The 23,803-nt window shown below is 46.4% G+C and overlaps 5 protein-coding genes across 5 annotated transcripts in view; 3 read left to right on the top strand and 2 right to left on the bottom strand.

Moving 5' to 3' along the window:
- The window catches only part of LOC126558833 (uncharacterized), a 284,233-nt gene extending 266,068 nt beyond the window's left edge, over positions 1–18,165 (top strand). Inside the window, exons 2-3 of the mRNA XM_050214908.1 lie at positions 17,326–17,451; positions 17,512–18,165. Of these exons, the coding sequence (XP_050070865.1) occupies positions 17,329–17,451; positions 17,512–18,165 (777 nt within the window). The 5' untranslated portion in view covers positions 17,326–17,328. The remainder of the gene's footprint in view (positions 1–17,325; positions 17,452–17,511) is intronic.
- On the bottom strand, positions 10,095–11,440 carry LOC126558472 (peroxisomal membrane protein PEX16). Its single transcript, XM_050214493.1, has 3 exons — positions 11,147–11,440; positions 10,834–11,086; positions 10,095–10,756 (listed from the first exon to the last, which is right to left on the bottom strand). The coding sequence occupies exons 1-3, from the start codon at positions 11,268–11,270 to the stop codon at positions 10,099–10,101; spliced, it is 1,035 nt and encodes a 344-aa protein (XP_050070450.1). The 5' UTR covers positions 11,271–11,440; the 3' UTR covers positions 10,095–10,098.
- Positions 12,125–16,242, top strand: LOC126559715 (N-alpha-acetyltransferase 15, NatA auxiliary subunit). Its single transcript, XM_050215887.1, has 5 exons — positions 12,125–12,320; positions 12,875–14,515; positions 15,024–15,087; positions 15,162–15,820; positions 15,909–16,242. The coding sequence occupies exons 1-5, from the start codon at positions 12,264–12,266 to the stop codon at positions 16,215–16,217; spliced, it is 2,730 nt and encodes a 909-aa protein (XP_050071844.1). The 5' UTR covers positions 12,125–12,263; the 3' UTR covers positions 16,218–16,242.
- A 275-nt stretch (positions 18,166–18,440) lies between the features above and the next one.
- LOC126564855 (ATP synthase subunit C lysine N-methyltransferase) lies at positions 18,441–19,257 on the bottom strand. The gene is made up of 3 exons (XM_050221980.1): positions 19,125–19,257; positions 18,681–19,054; positions 18,441–18,614 (listed from the first exon to the last, which is right to left on the bottom strand). The coding sequence occupies exons 1-3, from the start codon at positions 19,234–19,236 to the stop codon at positions 18,441–18,443; spliced, it is 660 nt and encodes a 219-aa protein (XP_050077937.1). The 5' UTR covers positions 19,237–19,257.
- A 375-nt stretch (positions 19,258–19,632) lies between these two features.
- On the top strand, positions 19,633–23,655 carry LOC126556820 (protein O-GlcNAcase). Its single transcript, XM_050212338.1, has 5 exons — positions 19,633–20,857; positions 21,108–21,961; positions 22,041–22,102; positions 22,173–22,705; positions 22,787–23,655. The coding sequence occupies exons 1-5, from the start codon at positions 19,669–19,671 to the stop codon at positions 23,653–23,655; spliced, it is 3,507 nt and encodes a 1,168-aa protein (XP_050068295.1). The 5' UTR covers positions 19,633–19,668.
- The last annotated feature ends 148 nt before the right edge of the window (positions 23,656–23,803 follow it).

Here is a 23,803-nt window from a genome sequence, read left to right as displayed (position 1 = left end):
ATGTGAATGCGTCGTTATTCGATCGTTGTCTTTAGTCTATTAGAAAATGAAAGACACTGAATAGATGCAATTTTTTCAACTGACAGGTGTGGACGTAACTGGCTTTATTTGATCAGTTTTGTGTTCAGTTTTGTACTATTGTTAGCTTTATTTCAGCGCTAACTCTATGCTATGCTCATTAAAATCGCTAATAAAACGATTCATCGTCCGCTATTAATCTACCACACAGGTCGACCTACTCGACTTCATAATGTGTAGACAGTGACCGCGAATGTGTGCCCAGACATTGTCACGATCGATGACCTAGAAAACGATTTTTCATCGACATACCGATCCAGCATAAATTGTTCAATTTGCACATTCAATGCTACGCTTACGGGGTGAACACATTGAACACAATGATGCTGGTTCGTTTGATATTTAATTTGTACACACGCGCTCTCGCGCCATGTTTCTCTCATCCACGTGAAAGACTGTATACACCACCGTGCCACAACACACGCATTGTGCTTTCATTGTTCGATGTGTGTGCATCTTTCCCAAGGCCATCCCATCATGTCAACGCATCAAACAATAGACCGCGCTGTTGGGTGTTGAGTGCCACCGATCAGTGTGTCCCACTGTGTCCCAATCCCACATGTGCCACACGATCGCTAATACAGTGAACCTGAGGCGACATTGATGTGCCCGTGCAACGACTTCAAACGACATCAAAATCCGTTCGATTGTTTTATAGTCCCGGACTGTTCTGTAGCAGCTTCTAATTTAGATAACAAAAAATGGTCCTCCTCGTTGGGGCCGAAAACATTAACCTGAGGGCAACACCCACCTGCTGCGTTGGTTTATCGTACCACGGATCGACATCAGCGGACACGGTTTGACACCTTCCGCTGGGTGTAATACTCCCTAGGCTCGAGTCACGCTGCGGCTGGAAATGTCATTGTCAAGGTAAACGAGGTCTATCGTTTTAAGCCCATGTGTAACGGTGTCGATGGTCCCGCAATTACGCAACTGTTCATACCGTTTACAAGTTCCCTCTCGAACGCTAGTCAACCAGCATCACATCATGGTGACGATCTTTACATATATCTCACCCCCAAAAACTCTCGAACGACATTTTACTGCACTGCATCCATGTATCGACCCGTGTTACTCCCCCCCTGACATTGACCGGAGCACTAATGAGGCTTGTGCAGCTTTTTATGCTTGCTCGACAAAGTCCATCGCGCTCAAATGGCATCTCTCGTCCGAAACAAAACGAATTCAGATTTTATGCTTCCACCTTGGGGTCAGCATCGATAGCAGCTCACCTTGATGATCATCCTGTCTTGTTAGCGTGTCACACCAATCGTTGTCGCCATCGTCTTTGTCGTTCAACCTCAACGACTTCGTGTGTTCGGTAAGGGATTGTGTCTCGCATCGTGGTGTGGATTAATCCCAACTCTCCACTCTCCCCAGTAGTGGCATCTGTCCAATAGTACACCCTGCCAATGTCCTGCCTGTCGACTCCAAACGCCTGGCCTGGAAACACCTGCCACACTGCTGCAATATGCTAATTTTGCTCTTCGAAGGATAAGGCAGAAGAACCCGAAGCCACGAATGGCTTCGCTTGTGGATTGCGTGTCGAACCTTATCGGGCTTTAGGTCGTTGGAATGAATAGATTATAGACTTTTGCAATCATGAATACTAAAATAGTGTTGAAACTTGCCGGACCAGTTTCGGAGTGCTTTAAATAGTTTCGTTCTAAAACTTGTTATTCTGGGACTCGAAAATGTTTTCCTATTTGGAGCAACTACATGCTTCTTGTGCAGCAAATATCATCGCAAAAGATGATCGCACTAACTGTTGCATGATACTGTTAGTATTTTAATTGAAGTATACCACACGATCGAACAATCCACCAGCACAACATCCTAACCTACTTTATCGACAACCTTGTCTCACCACGGGCCTTATTATTATGCCCATGCAAGCGGCATCCAAACAATGTGGCTGTCATTTTTAATGCAACTTACTATCTGCGCCTAGGCCGTGTTGCTCCCCCGATTCACACCTTGCGCCTAGGAAATGCCAATCCCCATCAAACATCATATCAGCTTACCGTGTTGCATCGTAATCCACCGTCGACCCTCATACATCGGCACCGGTAAATGCTTTCCTTCCCTCAGCCTGCCTGCCCGCTCACCACTGAAGAATGACCCGGTGCAGCTGTATGATGTGTTCTTCTGCCACATTATAGGGGTGATTTGGTAATCCTCCACAAAAAGGAGGAACTATCGACTTACGCACCCCTCACCAACTAACGGCGCCGCATGGACCGGCAAAGGGGTGGGAGGCATTATGTGTTCAACCACTTGGGTGAAGCTGGTGAAGATGGCTCGACTACGGTAGCGAACCATGCTCGCCACACTTCTGGCCACTTGAATGACGCCAGCAGTACTCACAGGCGATTTACATGACTTCCCATCGATCGGCTAAGTGAGACGTTAGAGGGGTACAACAGCAAAAAAAAAAAACGCACAAACAAACAAAACCTGCACCGTGCATTTAAGCATGACACAAACCAACGCCTGTCGAGAGAGGTAAGCGGGCTGCAGATTATATCATCACAGGTTGTTCGTGTTCCTGACCGTACCGGCGATGCGGTCCGATGGGAAGATAAGAACCGTTCGAAAGAACCTTCTGCACCGGACGCAAGATACAATGGGGTTTTGGACGATCGGGGCGCATTAATTCCAAACTTATTCGCCATGTTCTAAGGCACCTGTGCGTTGCTGTGTACGTTGGCTCCAAACGCTACCAATCGTAATTTACTCCGCAATCAAGTCGGATGCGAAGTTGCTTCGTCTTGCAAATATCATCCTCATTAAGCTCAGCGAAAAATCGCCGTATTATATGAAACAGATAGTTGGTTGGATCCGGCAATGGATTATTGCTCCCAAAATTTACTAAGTATGTACTCATTCTACCTGATCACGCAATATAATTGTCTTTAGTGATTGAATCTCTCTGTTCCCGCATAAAGTCAAAAGGAAAAACAAAGGCCAAGGATTGCAAAGTAGAATGTTTGTCTAGTTTCGCAAACTTTTTAACCAACACTCCCATACATCTTCTGCGATTATTGAGTAAAAAATTAAGCTCATTAAACAAGCATTAATGACTCAACATTCCTTACACCTCGTCGACAAGTCGACCTGAAGAATCGCACATACGCTGATGCGTCCAGCTGGCAAATAAAAGTTCCAATGTTTGTTTCCTGGTCGATTATTTTGCTTGTTTTGTACGAACCAATAATGATAGCTAGCCACGCTCAAGTGGCGCTTAAATCCGGGTTTGCTCTGCACCAAGGACGTGGATATGGATTGCTTCGAACGACAAACATGTTTTTCCAGCATGAGGGGGGGGGGGGGGGTGGATAATATGGAGGGATGTAGATTAAATCTTATCACTCCACTGTTTCGAGTGTTCTATATTTAACAAGAAATGGTACTCACCGGGCTTTAAGTAGCAATAGAGAGTTTCAACCCATATAATGAAATCACATAACATTTTGGGACTCTTTACAACCATATAGTGGTATGTTGCATACAGTTAGGGGAGATTTTCATCTCAACTATTGAGCATTGTAAAAAAATGGCTATTGTTTAAAGCTTGTTATAATCCTCAGTGAGTGTACAATGCCATTCTGGGAATCGAACCCCTTTAAAATACGTTAAAATGCATTAAAACGTTTGCACAAGTGATCGGTGATCTTACTGCTTCAAACACACGAAGATTTTTCATCCAAATCTTCCAAACTTCTTCGTTCGCGTTCTATGCGGGTCATTGGCCTCCCAGTCTGCAGCAAGAATTTTCAAACGTTGGGATTTTCCCAACTGTGGATTTTATTTTTAGCACTCTTTTATGAGTATCGCTTGAAACACATACCATCTCTCATCGAATAGCTACTTCGGGTCGAATGAATGTGGCCTAACTTAACACTCTAGTGTCTGCATTAAAAAAGCGACTTTTTTTCTGATGTCTGATAAAATTAGGCGAAAAAAGACTCTTTATCAAATCAAGTTGCATCTGTTTCGTTTAAAAATTTCTAGTTTCTATTTTCTAGAAGTTTTTTTTATAAATTCAACCACAATTTAGACCAAGAAATTATTTAGATTATCTTCTCTTCAAAGTGACCCGGAATTTTATTTTAATCCGGCGGAACTAATTGAAAAACTCAATCGGGGTACGGCACTGATATCCTTGTCTACTCTGATGCAGGTGGGCACTTTTAGAAGGGTCAGATGACCACCAGATTTAGTCGCTTTTTTCATGCACACGTTAGCAGAGTTGAGCCTAACATTACGGGCCGGAATTTTTAGATTTCTTCACGGCCTAACTGAGCGCATCTCGCACGATCGTCTGCCTTGACGCACTAACATTTAAACTTACCTTTTGCGGACGCTTTACTCGCCGGCACCCCTTTAAGTGCGTAAGTCCGGTTGACGGTTTATGTTGCCCAGTATGAGTTAACAGTACGCTAAATTAATTCCACCATCTTCCAGGTCGGGTCGGGCGATATGTCGGACAGCCTTTCTGTGCCGTAAAAGCCACGATGAGCAGCTACGTTTATAGTTTTTTTTTTCTTTAAAAAGCCCTCAACTTGTAGCACTGGGCCTGTGTGAACAGGAGCGAGAAACACGAAACCACTAGGGAAAACATTCACCGAAAAAAAAAAAACCTGTAGCTTCCCGCAGTGACCTAGTGGGACAGTATTACACGTCTCGTATCACCACCATTGCTAAACCGTGCACTTAAAGATTTTTATCTTTTTTTCATTACGTCACAACAGGATTTGGAAGCGCCAATTTTTCTGTGGATAGTGTGAACGGGGCTGATTAGAATGTGAGGACTCATTAGGCACCTCTGTACGATATTTTGCGATATTGTGAAGATTTTTTCTCGCTTTTTGCAATTAACACATTTTAAAATACGAATAACGTTTTGTTCTCATTCGGAAACGGGTGAATTAAACGCAGGATTTAAATAAAAGTATCAGCGAGGAACTGCAAAAACTACACACGGTGATATGATTGTTGACATGGCCATAACCAAACAAACTCATTAATGACGTAATTTTATAATAGTCATGTTGATCGAAAAACACGGGTTAACAAACGGCGCAACGTAATTGTTACAATCGTTGTTTGATACACGGCCTGTAGAATTATGTTTCATTTGAGAGAACCCACAAGTAACCGTTGTTTGTGGTTCAGCTAAGCTATCCACAAGCACCTAGACATTACCAGACACTTGCTATCACTACCATCTTCAACACGTGCACTGCAACAGTTAAAATGCAGTGCCCTTCGCTCACGTTATCGCACACATTAAAACACGCTGGCTTACGATACCTTACGATAACAGGCTGTGGGTGAACTCCTCCTACAGCACAGACAGCTTTCCACCCGACGACCGAGATGAACGCCGATCAGCACCAATCAACAGCAACTCGCGCACTGCAACACACCAGAACGTGTTCTCGCTCCACGCCGAAAGGGAAACTGAGCTCCCCACGAACGCACACTCACACACGCGCGCGCTTGCAAAGAACCACCGACACATACACACCGTACTCGCGCACCGATCGCGCAGCTTTCCGTGGTCGCGGTCCGCGTAAATTTAGCTTCCCCGCACAGCTTCCCACACCCATCACGAACCCAGCACCTTGGTAAGAACTTCTTCGCCACCCGTTAGAGCTTACGCACACGCTCTTCGTCGCTGGTCTGGCCACTGGTGTGAATCACGTACACTTTACGCACTTGTTAGAACGATCACCGGAGGTAATCGTACAATCGGGGTTGTGGACACGATCAGGTAACATCATCGTCGTCCGAGGGGAAAACTTTAACAGTGGCGATCGTCAACCCGATGACACCTGGACGGCCACTGCACCACGGTGTGTGTTGGATGTTGCTTGGTGTGTTGCACTCGATCGACTGAAAGGGTAGTCGCTGAAGACACTTATGCATCGTCGTCGTCGATCGTCAAAGGCGGGCGCGAGGCACACGACGGTGGCGACACACGCACGGCATACTTCCCTCCCCGTTTATGCACGCTGAAGGACACGTCGGTCGGAGGGTGGTTTCGTTGTTGTGGTTCGCGTTAAGGGGGTGGTGTACGGACTGAAATCGAAATGCCCGCAGCGAGGTGGACGACGCGCGAAAACGCTAAGGTTGGTAAGGCTTTTTCGGTTGTTGGTTTCGCGCGCTCGTTCCCCGCCGAGAGTCTTTCAACAGCTGTTTTTTGCCGGCTGAGCAAAAGTCACTCAACTGACTGATGTCGTTAAAAATGTTGCTAGTAGTACAAGCAGGAAGCTTCTTGCGGCAATTGAAGCCTCATCGTGATCTTCTACCTAACCCGTTTCTCTCAAAGCGACCCTCAAATGAAATTATGCAACAGGCCTAATAGAAGAATAAAATAAATTTAATTTTAACGCCCCTTAAGCGCAAGGGGAAAGGTTCGGCCGATCAGCAGTGATCTCCGCCAAGACACACCCACAAGTAGTGTGGTACCCTTACTCTGGCTCTACCTGGGGTGGTGCAAAATTAGTCCTCCATTATTGAATGTGGAAAGCAAAACCGAACTATTGCTGCTTGTGAGGCACATAATAGTCATCACAGACAGCCGTTACCAAAAGCTGGCCAACATTCTGTGGTCTGGCCGGTACGGTTGTTTTTTTTTATCCTCCCCTCGAACCAGTAAACCAGTTGGGGCTACCGATTGGCATTGAATCCGGGGCTGGAAAAGGGTTCGTTTTGCTGGCCGATTTCGGTCTGGGAGAACACAAATAGTCACAAGAGTTTTTGCCATTGGAAGCTTCGCCAGCTGAAGAAATCGCACCAAATCGTGGGTGATTTTTGAAATTGTTGAACTCAGTCCCTCTTCCGGATAGTACGGGAGTGTGTTAAAGAAACTCCATCCACCAGTAGTACTAGCGGTAGTCAACTCAAGTCCAAGTCCATGTAACCAGAAATAGGCCATAAGTTGTTTCGTAACAGCCTCAAGATGGCTGCGCGCGTAGCTCACAAAATCTGTAACGTACGGTCGGCGTTATCCCCGTACGGTTTGTTACCCTGGTGTCGTGGGTGCCCGTCAAACCGCCTGCCACATGTACCGCCGTTTCACAGTTGCAAGGTTACTTTTAGTTTTTGGCCGAATGGCCGATGCCATTCACTTACTTTCGCATTCAAATTCGAATTCTACTGGTACACACAAAAATGGCTCACCTAACGGAGCAGAGAATTTGTTTACCGGGCACGAAATTAACAAACAAACACAGTCTTGTGAGAGATTGAGCAAGATGAGGCCACAAAAACTTGTACAACATCAAAACTAAGGTTTGGTCCTGCATCCGACGACCGTTGGCATTGGCGTTCGGTATGTGGCGGAGGTATACAATTTTCTGCAAGAAATCTGATCTGGTTCGCTTTTCATTGTGTTTCATCAGATGGAGAAAGGCCAGGCTCTATTTTTTTTCTGTGGTACGACTAAGGTGGGAGCTCCCATTGAAGGTTTTATGAGGAGAAAAGCTGCGTTCGGTCCAAGGTCCTGCTGCACGAAGAATGCCACTGCGGAACAGGTTAAGCACATACACACACGAGTTGTCTTTTGTGGTGAGGGAATGCTTTGGAGTTGGAGATCGATCCCTGCCACAGGTGACTTGAGCTAGATAGACGTTTTGTGGAGATGAGTTTTTAGAGTATAATGAATTTGTCTAACAGTGTTAAACCTTCCAAATATTTAAAGTAACTGCCTTGATTTTTTATTTCTTAGTTATACGGAAGCTTTTGATCAGCAGTTTGGGAGTTGTGTTAGCGACTCGCATTACTTGTCTAAACAAGTTGTCGTATACTTCCTGCTTCCGGCTTGGAGCTTAGTGTCAGTGAACTTTAAGGTGAAATCAGTAGTAAAAAGCCGAGAAGGAGTTTTAAATGGCATTCTGCTTGATTTAATATATTAATTAAACACTCGACGTAGGACCTAACTTCAAATCCCATCTGAACCTGTCCCCACGTAGTTCACGTAGACTCACGATCCTAAAATGTGACAACAATTAAATCACTGATAACATAAAATTTGACCTCCACCTACAAACCTAGTAAACGGTTTATCGAACATATTAGGCATTTGCCAAATGCCCAACAAGCGTACCAACTGCGTGTGGCCTTCGCGCCAAATGCAATAGAACTAAATTTGCTTTTTGTGGAGCCAGGCACACGCTACCAAAATTTAAAACGAAATCCGGCTATTTCCTAATTACCACCTGTGCCGGTCATGGCAATTTTATACCGCTACCCATTCCCGGTGCATTTCACGAACCGGCTGGTACGGTGCACTGTACGCAACTGGAACCAAAGCGGCGGTTCTGCGGTCAACTCTTTCTCCAAACCCCAATACCTCCTTGCGCTATCTGGCCAGATATGTTTCGTGTGGTTTGCGTGCATAATTGCGTGCGCCGTACGACAAATGAAGGTTGCAAATTTAAATCTTTCGGTCCGTTTGTCCGACGCCTATCGATTGCCGAAATGTGGGCATGGTTATTTGGTAAAAAGATCGTGAAGAAATGTGATTGAGTTAGATGCAATTGTTTAGGCATCCTAGCTAAGAAAAAAAAAATGTTTAACCTATTGTACATACTACTACATCGGCACCGAGGGTGCCACAGAAAAAAATGGTTCAAAATTAGGTCACAGGGAAGGAGAAAAAAAATGCGATGCACTTGTTTGATGCACTTCCAACCAACAAAATGACTCATTACGCTGGCAAGGAGTAAGCGAGAAAAGCGTTACTCTACACAATTTTCATTGAAACCGCCACCACCAACCAGTACCACCCATTCAAAAGCTTCCCCAAAGTGCCCCCTTTCCCCCCCCCCTCTCCTACCACCCCATTCAAGGAAAAGTGGAGCACACGGTTGGACACTTGGTGGTGCCGACGAAAAGTGCATCGGTCAGGCAAACGGTGGATTGCAACACCGGCCAGCTGCAACTAGGTGGGAAATGCACATTTCTAAAGCTCAGCAGAAAACACGATCACCCTCTTCTGCCTGTTGTTTTCGGTGGATGTTAAATAATTTTACTTTTTTATTATGCCGGCGGGTGAGCTTATGGAAAGTTTTAGGTAAATTCCCGTTATTTCCTGGCGCTGGTAGCATCAGTTAGCAAAAGTGATGGGTCGTTTTTGCACGGATTATTCCGAATCTGAGACATTCCGAGGTATACTCCGGAGAAACTCTGCATCGTTGAACGACCGGGGGAGGAGGATAGTTGGTGAAAGGTTTGGTGCCGCAGTGAACTCCGCAGTTAATATCGGAGAATCCAGATTTAACTCCTGATTATTGCAGAGTTAACTACTGATCTAACTCCGGAGTAAACTCGAGAATTAACTCTGAATTCACACTGATCCACTCCGGAGATCCCACCACTAGTTGGCACACACACTTCAGATGCAGGCAGCATAACAACAGGAAGCATTATCTCGATAGTCAGACATCATTAATCAAATCAAAACCATCATCCACCATCATAAACGAAGATCCTCTTGAGAATGAAAATCATAATGCAACGACCACTTGCTGCCTTGATGCATCGTTTGTACGAAGTGATTGCTCAATTTTGCCGTCGCCCTGTTTTTGCTGTTTGTCCTCGTAGTGTTTCGTAGTGCCCGATTTTGTAACCACTAAAGTGTTTGCTTTTGCTTCTTTTTCTAAAGCCTAGATAGAATGAATACATGCAATGCTGCTGCTGGATGTGAGGCATTAGACCCTAATAGGTCTACGTTACGGACGGTATAAATTGATCTGAATTGATCTCAATCATCCAATGCACTCCAGTGGTGGACGGTGGTAAGGAAGGGACCGCGATATTTTCCACAAAGTAAAAAAAGGCCCCAAACACATACTTCAGACATAACAGTTCAATTGGTAGAAAACGTTTATTCAATATGGTGTGTGATAAAAGTGATCCCCTGCACTCCAAACCCATAACAACCCTTATACATTAACCATTGCGCTTTAAATCAATACATGCAATGCTCCCAAATAGGAGAAGGAGTCCTTAAGTCGACCACATATAAAAATAGGTTTCCTGCCAGTGTGGAATGTAGGAAAGGATAAGCCGTGCAATCGTACCCGTCAGTGGCACATTGTTGCCGATGCCATTCAGCACGTTCGCTATCTTGTCGTGTGTGTATCGATCGTAGAACGGTGATCGCATCAGGTACAGCAACATCGATACGCACCTTCGCGACAGTTCGACACGCTGCTCCTTGGACAATACTTCACGATTCTTATAGTACAGGCGAAGGCTTGCACTGTCCAGTGCTAGAGCTAGCAGGTAGCTTGTCCAACTTTTCGTTCCAAACTTCCTCATGCAAGCCAGATGGATAAGTGGTTTGGCAATATAGAGCGCCTCCGCTGACACGAGCAACTTTCCACCGTATTCCGTCGGTTGGTTTGGTTGGCTTCCACCGATCGTAGGCGGTTTCCAGGTTCTCGATGTTAGCGACGGTGAACAGTTGACCTTTCGCAATACGCGCCCAGAACGTTTCAGTACGATACCGGAACTTTCGCTGGCAAGATTATCACGGAAGGAAGCATTGTCGGGTGAATGTGGTAGCTCCTCTAACGTTTTGCGGTTCAACGACGGTATCGGTGGGTTGCGTACAATTTTGGTATTTCGACAGTACAACGTTAGGAAAAGGCGACCTATACATCTGTAAATAGGGGTAAATCAATAAATGCTTCTTACAATTGTGCTGCTAAAAGCTTTCTTCCCCCGTATATATCTTACTTTATGGTTTGTATAATTGCAATAAACAGCCATCGACCTCTGGTACCCCAAATTTGTTGTGCAGAAAGTTCGATAAACACTTCACAGTACTCCAGTGTTGTTAGCAGTACCTTTACTCGTCGTTCCAAGGGTTCCGTCGTGGCATCAGTTGCCCTTCTGCTAGCTTTTTCTATTATCCGATCGTTGAAAAACACCAACAAGTTCGATAGCGAATAGACCAGCTCAGACACGGCGGAGGAATTGTTGATTTTTCCTACAACAGTTATCAAAATCGGTTAGAGTTTGCAAAGAGTGTTAAGCAGTGTGTACATACCAGCCAGAAAGTACGAAAGCCACTTGGCCGTCAGTTCAACGTCGGCCAGTTGGGACGGATTGCTCGACACCCATTTCACGTACCGTTCGAACAGCGATTGTAATTCGGTTAGAACGGACGACATATTGCGTGTGCTTAAACACGTGCGAACGATCGGGTCAAAGGTAAAACACTTATCATGCGAGTTTGGTACGTCTATCAACCCAACATATCACGATTATCGGAAGCCAATGCTTTGATTATTTTCAGAACCTTCGCAATGTTTATCTTCAACAACGCAATATGACAAACAGATGACAGTCGGGTCGATTGCAGTCCTCGTACGGCAAATTAAACGATCGTTTGCAGTGTATTTACATTCCTTCATTCTAAAAATGGGCCGATTCGCTCGTTATTTGACAGATTATATGTAAAATTTTTAATTCATAATTTTATAAAACTACTTCAATACAAATTCATTGTAATATAGAAAAGAAAGCAATTTATAAAAGAGCTGTCTGCTCTGGCCTCTCAACTCGCGAGTATACTCATATTGACATTACGATTATCGTTTTTACCGTTTTTTCTTAGCTGCAGTTTTTCTTATTGTTACCACGTTATTATTATCATTATTATCACGATATTTTCGGAACGGTTGGATGATACAGGTGCGTGCATATTTAAATGCAGTAGAATTTAATACACTCGTAAGCAAAACGGAAACAATTCTGGCTAGCAAGTGACCAGTGTAATCACACATACCCACCCGCTGCTTGCAAATTAATGCAATCAGCTACTCACGTTCTGGTGCTGTGTGCGTACCAAGACGTCGTCGGTAGGCGAGGGTCGTCTGCTTCTGTCAGAACGATTGCAAAACTCCTAGCACAGCGACGACGACGAGGTGCTAGAGCCCTTGCTACGGCGATCCACTGCAAACGGTCTCATCGCTGATACCTTTTGCTTATGCTTCCCCCAACAGAAAACGTGCGAAACGGTCGACGAGTTTAGGCTACTGCTTCTACGTGCACTTCGTTCTACGCCTTCTCCTTCCCGTGATTCTTCCCCCCGTGTTTTGGATTCATTTAGTTGAACGGATTTGTCGGACGGAACGAACACGACAGAAAACACACACCGCAAAATGCCTTCCAGTGACCCTTTGCCACCGAAGGAAAGTGCCGTGTTCCGGAAGATACTGGTAAGTGTTGGCGGGAAGCAAGATTAGATGGTGCGCAATAATTAGTGCCGTGCCGTGCTGCATTTTGCCAAACGAGGAACAAATCAAAGTGACCACCGTCCACCGTAATCGGTGTGTGAATGCGACAGCAGTAGAGTATGTGAGTGTGCTCGGCATTCTTCAAATCAGCGAGAACGAGACAAAAACACATGAAGAGTGAACTTCAACTTGCTGCGGCAAAACCGCGAACTTTGTGTGGTTATTTCCTTTTAAAGAGTGGAACTTAAACACAAAAAAAAACCTATACCACAACAATTCACAATTCTACGTAGTGAAACATTCTTTTTTAAGTGACAATTTTTTCGGAAGTTTTGTTTTGTGTCGCTGCACGGTGCTGTATTTGCGTACATAACCTCAACCTTGGTGTCGGCTGTCAAACCAGCACTGAATATGGGAAATATTTAAAAGCCCAATTTTGACCGGAATCGGAACCAAGTTCCGGATGTGGGAGTGCGCTTGCAATGGGATGTCTAAAATGCGTGAATACTGATCCACTCTCCTTTGTATTCTTTCAGAAATGTTACGAAATGAAACAATACAAAAATGGTCTGAAGCTGGCCAAACAGATACTCTCCAACCCGAAGTTTACCGAGCATGGCGAAACACTGGCCATGAAGGGTTTAACGCTCAACTGCCTCGGACGCAAGGATGAAGCGTACGAACACGTGCGCCGCGGGCTCCGGAACGATCTGAAATCGCACGTCTGCTGGCATGTGTACGGGCTGCTGCAGCGTTCGGACAAGAAGTACGATGAAGCGATCAAGTGCTACCGGAACGCGCTCAAATGGGAGAAGGACAACATTCAAATATTGCGCGATCTGTCACTGCTGCAGATACAGATGCGCGATCTGGAGGGTTACCGGGAAACGCGCCACCAGCTGTTCAAGTTGCGACCGTCCCAGCACGCCAGCTGGATTGGCTTTGCGATGAGTTACCATCTGCTCGGAGACTACGAAACCGCGATGAACATACTGGAAACGTTCCTTTCGTCACAAACGATGGACACGTACGACTACAAGCATAGCGAACTGTTGCTGTACCAGAACAACGTCATACAGGAGGCCGGTAATTACGAGCAGGCACTGCAGCATCTGAAGGACTGCGGCGCCCAGATACTGGACAAGCTGGCCGTGCAAGAATCGATGGGTGCACTGTGCCTTAAGCTTGGACGGCATGAGGATGCGGTCTCCATCTACAAAGAGCTGATCGAACGAAATCCGGACAATACGGAGTACTACCGGAAGCTGATGGAGGCGCGCAAGCTAACGGAGGTGGATGAGTTGATCGAAGCGTACCGTGCGATGAAGGACGAGTATCCGCAATCGTTCTGTGCCCGGCGGCTGCCACTCGATATCGCTACCGGGGACACGTTCAAGACGCTGGTGGATGAGCATTTGAGAAGGAACCTGCGGAAAGGGGTTCCGCCACTGTTTGTCAACCTGCGCTCGCTGTACCGGGACACGGAGAAGGTGAAAACAATCGGTGCACTGGTAGAGTGCTATTATCAAAATTTAATTAGCAGCGGTTACTTCTCTGCGGAAGACGCTGCCAATCCGGACGTGCGGAAAGAGCCGGCATCGGCACTGCTCTGGACGATGTACTACCTCGCTCAACATTACGATTGCTTGCGCGAGTCGGAAAAGGCGTTAGACTTTATTAATGCCGCCATCGAACATACGCCCACGCTGATCGAACTGTTTGTGACGAAGGGCCGGATCTACAAGCATGCGGGCGACGTGCTGGAAGCGGTAAAGTGGCTGGACGAGGCACAGAGTCTTGACACGGCGGATCGGTACATCAACTCCAAGTGCGCCAAGTATATGCTACGTGCCAATCAAATCAAGGAGGCGGAAGAGATATGCGCCAAGTTTACCCGCGAAGGTGTATCGGCGATGGAAAATCTCAACGAAATGCAGTGCATGTGGTTCCAGACGGAATGTGCGCTCGCGTACCAGCGGCTGGAAAAGTGGGGCGACGCGTTGAAGAAATGTCACGAGATTGATCGACACTTTGCTGAGATTATTGAGGATCAGTTCGATTTCCACACGTACTGTATGCGAAAGATGACGTTACGCTCTTACGTCGGGCTGCTGCGGCTGGAGGACGTTTTGCGGAGACATCCGTTCTACTTCAAGGCGGCAAAATGTGCAATTGAGGTAAGGCTTGAAGAGATTGGTAGTGCTGTAAGCTGTTTTCGGGTTAGGAAAAGCGTATTTCACTTTCTGTATTCCCATTCTGAAACGCATTTTCCAATATTCATTCCTGTGGCTTCGGCTTATGACTGTAAAAACTGTGCAACACTATCTTGACAAATTATTTATTTGGTGTGCCTATAATGGATTGGTGTTATGACCCGCTAAATGTTGTATCGTCTCTCTTGGTCGTTCTCCTAGTGGGGGACAATTTTGGTTATAATATTAACAGAGTTATCTCCGTGAAGGATCTGGAAGTTTGGCTGGACGAAGAACTGTCGTAAAACGAACATGTTAACTTTGTCGTAAACAAAGCAAATAGATCCCTTCTGTGTTTCTTTACCAGAATGGCCTCTGAAATCCGAGACCTTCTTTTTTTGAAGGCGTTATATTATTGTTGGGTTCGATCCGTCTTGGACGATGCCAGCTAGAGAAATAAATAAATAAATTATATCTACTTTATCCTCCGTAGGTTTACCTGCGTTTGTTCGATAAACCTTTGGCCGCCGAGTCTGCCGTCGAAGAATTAGATATAGGTAAGGAAACATGTAAAGTGCAAAAAGTAAGAAACTCATGCTAATAGTATTGTTTTTTCCCCTTATTTCCAAAGAAAACTTGCCAGCACCGGAGCTGAAAAAGCTGCGTAACAAGCAGCGGAAGGCTCAGAAGAAGAAGGCCGAACAGGAGAATGCTCAATCGAAGGAAAACCAGAAGAAGGAGCAGTATTGCCGGAAGCAGCTTTACCAGGACGGTGATCCCGAGGCACCACAGCTGGATGAGCTAATACCGGAAAAGCTGGCCCGTCCGGACGATCCGCTCGAAAAGGCGATCGAATTTCTGAAGCCATTGCAACAGCTGGCCAAAGACAATATCGAAACGCATCTGATGGCGTTCGAGATTTATCTGCGCCGTAACAAGCTGCTGCTGATGCTACAGTCACTCAAGCGCGCACGACAACTGGACGCCAACAATGCGATCTTGCACAGCTGCATCGTCCGGTTCTATCGGGCGCTCGAGCAGCGTCTCGTCTCCACGGACAATCCGGTCGATCCGAGCGTTCGTATCGTGATCGACCGAGAGCGAGAAAATCTGTTCCACGGTCATCCGAACGCAATTGCGCTAAACGATGCCTATCTAGCAGCGAACCGCGATAATTGCGAAGCTGTGTACGAAGCAGCAAAGATCATGTACACGCTGGACGAGAAGCGACGCGATGAAGCGATCACCATCACTTCGTCAGTGTTGCTAAACCAGAAGATTCCTTTGGAAGTAAGTATCCGTTGGTGATGTGGGCCTTCACAATTCATTGTGTGTTATTGTTCGTTCCCATTTCTTTACCGCTTTTTTTTTTTTGCAGAAAGCAACAAACCAATACCTGTTGCTCAAATCCGGATACTTTGGTCAGTGCGACAAACAGCTGAAGGCGTTCAAAACGCTTTGCCAGAAACGGTACCCGTTGGCGGTGGTATTTGCCGATGTGGCGGCAACCCCTATCACGACACTGACAACGACTCAGTCGTCCAATGCGGACAACACCCAGACTACGGTAACGGATAGTGGTAGCTCTCGGTGCGTAATGACCAGTGAACAGACGCTCGGCAAACAGGCGCTGGCGGACAAACCTTCACAAAAGCAGAAAAATGGGCCCGAAATTAAAGCAAACTAACACTGATGATTCATCCAGCCATCCGCGAAAGGTTAGCAAGTGTGTGCCTCGTTGCACATTAACGAAGTTTTGTACGGTCTCTCCGCCTCCGCTCCCAATTCCGGATCACCACTCTTCGTTCATCACTTAAGCATCCCCCTGCTCGCTCTCTCTTTCTCTCTCTCCGTATGCCACCGGGTACCAACGGTAGGGTAGCCAAGAACGGAACGGAACACTTTCACCAAGTATTTGTCCTGCGGAGCAGCAGGGGAAAAGTGTGGGGAGAAGAGTGAGACCAGCTACTTACTCAGCAGCACCATCCAAAATCCTCCCAAATGCAATAGTGATGCTTGTGTGGGCAACTTTACTTTCTTTGCCGAAACCGCATATTTTTATGTCCTTCTTTCGTTGGATTTGTGAAAATGAAACTAAAATAGAAGAAAATAGAAACGCAATAGTCGAAAAAAGAAATGCAAAAAAAAACAATTGTTCATGCGGATTCCACGTTTTTTTTAAAACAAAAATACACACAAACAGGGATCTAGAGGATTGTGTTGATTTTAATTCTAAGGATGTCTTTTACTTTGGTGCGCATTTGTTCAGAATGAGAGTTATTAAACGATACATCGAGCAAAGCGATCATATTTGGTTTATTAACGGTTTATTCGACTCCTTTTTTGGCTTTATTTTCCAACAGAGGCTAATTTTAGAGACTAAATAAATGTCCTGCATTTGTCCATAATGTTGGTTTATCGTTCGTTGCCCTCAGGAAGTCTCTGTGTGTTGTGCGAGAACTCATTCAATATTGGTACTGGACAGCAGTGCTTTGATCGACTACTGTAGCTTATTGATTTGCTATGAAATTAAATTAATAGATTGATAAATTATCATCGTTATGAATGAAATATAATTTATAAATAAAAAAAATGTATTCTTGCATTATCAAAACAACAGTCGTAGGTTGAAATTCAAATCAAACCGATCGATCAACTCACAGAGTATTTTCACCGGGAATCACTGTCACTTTGCCTACTGCAAGCTGTCAGTCAGGTCGCAACACAAACAAACATTCGCCAGTACCACGGTGCGGTGTAAATTCTAACGCCCGGTGAAATAAGATCGTAAAACGCGGATGAAACCGTTCATCGTGATTCGCAAGCATGAAAATCAAGACAATGTGGCGTTACAGCGGCTTATACGAGAGTTCGTGATGTCCGGCGCTTGGGAAGCGTTTGTTTCGTGTTTATTCAGAGAGGTAACTATCGCAATTCTGTGCTGCGTCCTTCTCGTTACCCAGCATGATTCCACTTTCCAGATCACCCTGCAGCTGATCGTGCTCGGTTGGGCACTGATGTTTATCTTCTTCGGTATTCCCCTCTATATGTGCGCATTGGCCATACCGTGCGTCATAGTGCTGATATGGTTTACCGTGTATGGTAGCTACTACAACAAATCTACCGAACTCGCTCTGCGTCCAAACAAATTATGCTGGGTGGCAGAAATTTACGAACCACTGCTGGCAACGAACGCGAAGCAGCAGGCCGCCAACGTCAAACGATGCTATACCGACCGACCGGGGTCTGAGGAGCAGCAGGAGTTGGGAAAGATGCGGAAGAACATAATCGGCACAATTAGTTGCCGTAACCATCTGGCAATGGACAATGCGGGGTTTATTACACGGTTAGCTGTTAGCCCAAAGTATGGGCTATCACCGGTGACCGAGTTCCTAATTCTGCGGGTATTACAGCACGCTTCGGACAGTCAACTGTATGCTATCGAAACGGTCACTTCGGAATGTGATCAGGATGTGCGGGAAATTTATCTTAAAATTGGATTCAACATACGACAGGTTTACCACAAACAGATTATAGGCAATACGTTGAAGGTGATGAAATCTCAGCTTGGCATCGATCTGCACGAATGGCATCAATGTCGGGAGGAAATTAACGTCGAAGTACCGGTAGAGTAAATGCCAAACTAAACTCAGATCGTAGGATTGGTCTTCACGTTGATTATTCTAGACTCTTATTTTTTCAACTTCCACATTTTCCATTTTTTTGTGGCCATCGGGGTAAATTGGATTTCAGACATTGAATTTTTCGGTATTATTTTTTTATGGGGCATTTAACATAACGTAAGACAAATATATTTCAAGGTTTATATCAACTGTGCTTGTACTTTAAAAAAATAAAACTAACAAAGACTAAATATAATTGACTAACGAGAGAACACCAAACCGGCCGGTTAGCTACTCTTTGATTGGTCTTTGTTGCTGGCAACCGGTCGATATAACCATACCGAATCAATGCCCTCCTCTATCCGATCCACCGTCTTTAGCGAGGGAAATGGAAAACGGCAAGCAATTACAGTAGTGCCCGGTGCTGCTTCTGAAAGGATTTTCTTTTCCAAATCCTCCATCTGGAAAAACAGAGATGATACGCTTGATAGACCCATACCGAATGTCAACAAACAACCATGTCTCACCATTTGCTCTACGCCAAATATCACGATATGATCGTACGGGGCTAGACTAAACTTCCACAGATCTTTCCGGAAGAAACTGGTTCTACTAAACACTCCATTCCGTAACGCGGCCAGTCGTGAGTAGTAAACGAGCCACGGGTTAAGTTCCACTCCGTCCGCCTTGACCGAAGGAAGTGAACGTGCCGCCGCAATCACAATTCGACCATCGCCGGATCCGATGTCCAGCAATCTGCTTCCGCCCGCCGAAGGTTTTACGAAAGAAAGCACATTACGGATTTGGTTCGGGGTGGCCGGAACAAATGGTAAACAGTGGCGTCGTAGTGCCGGAGCTACGAACGGATAGCAGACGATGGAAAGACCAACCGCGATACCACCTGGAAGTGTGCGCGAAAGGAATACATTAGTGTGAACACTTTTGCTAACACAAACACCGGTATGACGTACCGGTTACTCCGATAAGAATTTTCCCCGACAACGAGGTGCCTTTTTGCCGGCTTTGGCCATCAAAAACCGGACCGGCGGAGGAACTTTGCTTTTCCAGCTCGATTGTTGACATGGTTGACTGTCAGTGCAGTAGTGGAAAGTGAAATGCGCGTGTGTGTATGTGTGGGTGTTCAGCAAGGAAACCTGTCAAAACAAAGGAGCACTCTGCGTCAAACGTCACAGGGAGCTGTAGCAGATTCGGTGTTTCGGAAAATTTTTACATAAAAATAGCGTAAAATAAGTTAATTGCTGTTTAAGTGTAATTTAATTTCTTCCATTTCAAGGCTGATAAAGTGCGGTGTGTGTGTGCAAGTGTAAAGATATTATTGCTAGATAAGTAAGTGAGCGATATTGCCGTGCTGTGCATCGGATGATCATAAGCAAAACCGGAACATTTCGTGCTGAGAAGAGACTGTCCGTCGAACGAACGCAGAGGCTACTTGGACGAAAACGTTTGTGAAAGTAAAAGCAAACAGCAGTGGCCCATCTTTCGGTTGATTGCGATATGGCAGAAACGGCAACGGATGTGCCAACGGAACCTGCCCATCCGGAGGTAAATCTGCACGAGAACAGCAGCAGCAGCACCGGCCCCAACGAACGCCTCTCCGATGGGGAGAAATTGCCGGGTAATATACATACCCCAGCGGAGGGCTTCATCTGCGGCGTCGTGGAAGGCTTCTACGGACGACCTTGGACAACGGAACAGCGTAAGGATCTGTTCCGCAAGCTGAAGCAGTGGGGCATGGACTCGTACATCTACGCCCCGAAGGACGATTACAAGCATCGGGCGTACTGGCGCGAGCTGTACACTGTGGAGGAGGCGGACCATTTGACCGGGCTGATTACGGCCGCACACGAGCAGGGCATCAATTTCTATTACGCCCTTTCGCCCGGTCTCGACATCACGTACAGCAGCGCGAAGGAGGTCAGCATCCTAAAACGAAAGCTCGAACAAGTGTCGGAGTTTGGCTGCAAAGCGTTTGCATTACTGTTCGACGACATCGAGCCGGATATGTCGAAGCCGGACAAGGAAGTGTTTCAAAGTTTCGCCCACGCACAGGTATCGGTGACGAACGAGATTTTTAACCATCTAAACTGCCCACGGTTTATCTTCTGTCCGACGGAGTACTGTAGTTCGCGTGCCTCGCCAACGGTCAAGCAGTCGGAGTATCTGAACACGCTCGGATCGAAATTGGTACGAGCAATCGATATCCTCTGGACCGGCCCGAAGGTAATCTCCAAGGTGCTAACGGTCGAATGTATCGAGGAGATAACAGAGGTGCTGAAGAGGCCACCAGTCATATGGGACAATCTGCACGCGAACGATTACGACCAGAAACGTGTGTTTCTTGGACCGTACAGTGGCAGGTCACCGGAACTGATTCCACTCCTCCGGGGTGTTGTTACGAACCCGAACTGTGAGTTTCACGCCAACGCCATCGCTATTCAAACGTTGGCGTACTGGAGCAAGTGTAGCGTGGACACGAAAATTTCTAGCTCACTGTCGCCCGACATTAAGCTTGAGACGGAAAATGAGCAGGGCATTTGTGAGGGTGATGCGCCGGCCTTTCTGTCGGAGAACGTGTACCATCCACGATTGGCGCTTAAGAATGCGATCGCTAACTGGTTGCCGGAGTTTTTCCAGGAGAAGGAAGCATGGGGTCCTATCACCAAACCTCAGCCGGCTGTGACAAGTAAGTGCATCGCCTCGGTCGGTTTCCTGTCATGTCCAAAAAATTTTCCAAAAAAAAAAAAAAAAATACACGTATTCTACAATCGCCTATGCGGGTAGGCCATAGATTTTGTATAGGAGTTTTCGTTTTGTCTAACGAATTTCGAGTCTAACTAGAGGAATTCCAAGGAATTCTAGAGCAAAGTTTACCTAGCTAGGCGGTCATTGACAATAGTGTTAATTTTAATCCGTTTTAATTTTGTTTTCGCCAGTGGTAATGCCCATCATACCGATCATACCATCGGTAAATACCTGCATGACGTTAACATCGACCAGCACAACCACCACGACCACTGCCACGGTTCTGCCGATGCCGGAGGTCAATACTACCCAGCTGCAGCTGTTTGCCGACGTGTGCAGCACCGTAACGAATGTGGCCGAATCACTGCCCAATCCTATCATGAACTCGCTGGTTTCCGCTACGAAGGTGATTACTAACGAATCTCTCCCGAATCCGGTCGCTGCCGCGGTGAACCACATTGCCATTCCACCAACGATCCCACTGTCCAGTATTCCGGTGCCGCTGCTAAATATGAAACCGCTCGAACCAGAAGTTACGGTTGCGGATTGTAGCGAACCGGTTAGCAATGTAGATATGGATAAAGTTAGCTCGAACGAGGAAGGTTCCTCGGCGGAGGAAGTTTCCACCGGTACAGTTCCTCCCCTGGACGGGGATGCAGTGATACACGACGGTACGGCTGAACAGCAACCGCAACCGGAACTGCCCCAAACGATTGCGGAAGAGGAGGATGGCGTTTCGGGAGTGGAGGAGGAAAAAATGCAGGAACTCGATGAAAATGAGGTCAAGATGGTAGATGCGAGCGAAGAGCCGGATGATAAGATGACGGTAAGCGACGAACAAGTGCCAGTTAACCAGCAACCTGGGCTAGACAGTAAAATGGTCGATGAAGAGGACGGCAAGACGGATGTGGTGTTTAGTACGGCAAGTCCTGCCATCGGGACTGTTCCGGTACCGGAACCGATGGAGTGTGGTAGCAACTTAACCTCTCCCAGGCATCAGCTGAAGAGTCACTTTGATGATATTGTGATGTCGGAAACAACGTCGGTAAGGAGTGTTGTAGTATGAGTAGAGCAGCGAATTGCAAATGGTCAACTAATAAATGGTTATTTTTACCCCTTTCAAGACATGTTCCGGAACAATGCAGGTTGAAAGCTCCGACACATCGCTGGAAATGGCTGAAGACAAGTAAGGAATTGAAACTTTGGGTAGAGAAGAGAATCGATACTAATAACTCCTTTCCACTAACGCCCCTCAGAAATGGCCACGAGAAACAGATAACCGCCGTAGACATAATGCTGCTGTGCGATTTATTCTATCTGCCGTTTGAGCACGGTTCGAAAGCGTTGCAGCTGTTGAGCGAATTTTACTGGCTACGGAACAACGCCTACGTGCTCTGTGCCCAGCGTACCACCAACAACCGGGTCGGCAAGCAACGCACACCGAGCACCGCCAGTGGAAGCAGTCTTGGCGGTGTAACGTCGGACGGTTCTACCGTACCGCCAGCGGGCGAAGATATAACCGAACCGCCATCCAACGGACCAACGGTGACCAAGTACGACGCCCAGGAATGGCTTCGACGGTCGGAATCTTTTCAAACACTCTGTCAAAGTATTTTCGCGCTAACGAAAAAGGTTGCTCGCTGTGCAAACAAGGAGCTGTGCTACGACCTCTTTTCGTACGTTTGGGACATTGCTAGCGTGCTGTCGCTGTTGAGCGCTTTCGTCAAGTGGCTATCGTTGGGCAACTTTCCGCCCAACATTAACTCCTTTAACCAGGGCGGTTACAATTGTAAGTATACTGTAGTTGTACTGCTGCGAGTGTGAGTGTGTAAATTTGTTGATTTATTTGTTGATTCCTGTATATTCAAAGGGTTCAGCAAAGGATGGAAGGAAACGTTCATGTCTGGCGATCAGGAACCGTGGATATTTCGTGGTGGACTGGTAGCCGATCTTCAACGACTGATTCCGCTCGATGCGGCCAACGATCTGTTCCTGTACAAAACGCCCGAAACGTCTTCCGTTCGTCTGTACACGATACGCCCGTATACGTTCAGTGACGAGGCCACGCTGTACGATATCTGCCAACGTACGGCACACGATGGCGATGTGCTGGAGGACCGTCCGACGGAAAGTACGCTCGCACATCTGATAGCGGACCGATACCTGGGGCCATTCCTTACGATGGCACCCGAATTTTGTATGGTGATCGAGGATCACAACGAGCAGATTGTAGGTTACGCGTGTGCAGCACTGGACACGAAAACGTTTATCCGCAACATGGAACATTGCTGGATACCGGAGATGTGCTTAAAGTATCCCGAAGTATTACTTGCACAAACACCGGATCAGCAGGCAGCCAGCGGCAGCACCGTTGCCGGAGATGGTTCGTCCCCGCCGGCAGTGGGAAAAGCTTCCCAAATGGTCCGTGATAGTATTCACTATTTTCATAACTTTCAAAACGACTATCCCGCTACCGTACTCGCCAAACATCCGTCGCTGATGTGCTGTCGCATTTTGAAGGAACACTTCCTGGAGGACGAAACGGTATGCAAGCGCGTAGTGACGGTACTTTTGGCCGCGCTACGTTGTTACGGTTCGTCGGGCGGTGTGCACGTGTGCATTAATCGTAACGATCGGTTTCTGTATCAGTTCTACGCGAAGCTTGGTTTTGTAGAGCTTCCGACAACTGAACCGACTGCTCCCGCCGATTCGAACCTGTACATGGGACGAAATTTTTAAAAAGGCCCTTTCGACACCGGATACTTTCACAAGTGAGCAAATGCTTTTCCGTCCCATACAGTTGATATGAATTGGGTGGAAAATATATATAACGCACGCTTATTGGCATTATTTGGTGGTTCTTCAACCGATGAAAGGATAGCCATCG

Source organism: Anopheles maculipalpis, chromosome 2RL (assembly GCF_943734695.1).
Source record: "Anopheles maculipalpis chromosome 2RL, idAnoMacuDA_375_x, whole genome shotgun sequence".
Classification (NCBI taxonomy): Eukaryota; Metazoa; Arthropoda; class Insecta; order Diptera; family Culicidae; genus Anopheles; species Anopheles maculipalpis.
This window is presented reverse-complemented; position numbering and strand designations above follow the sequence as displayed.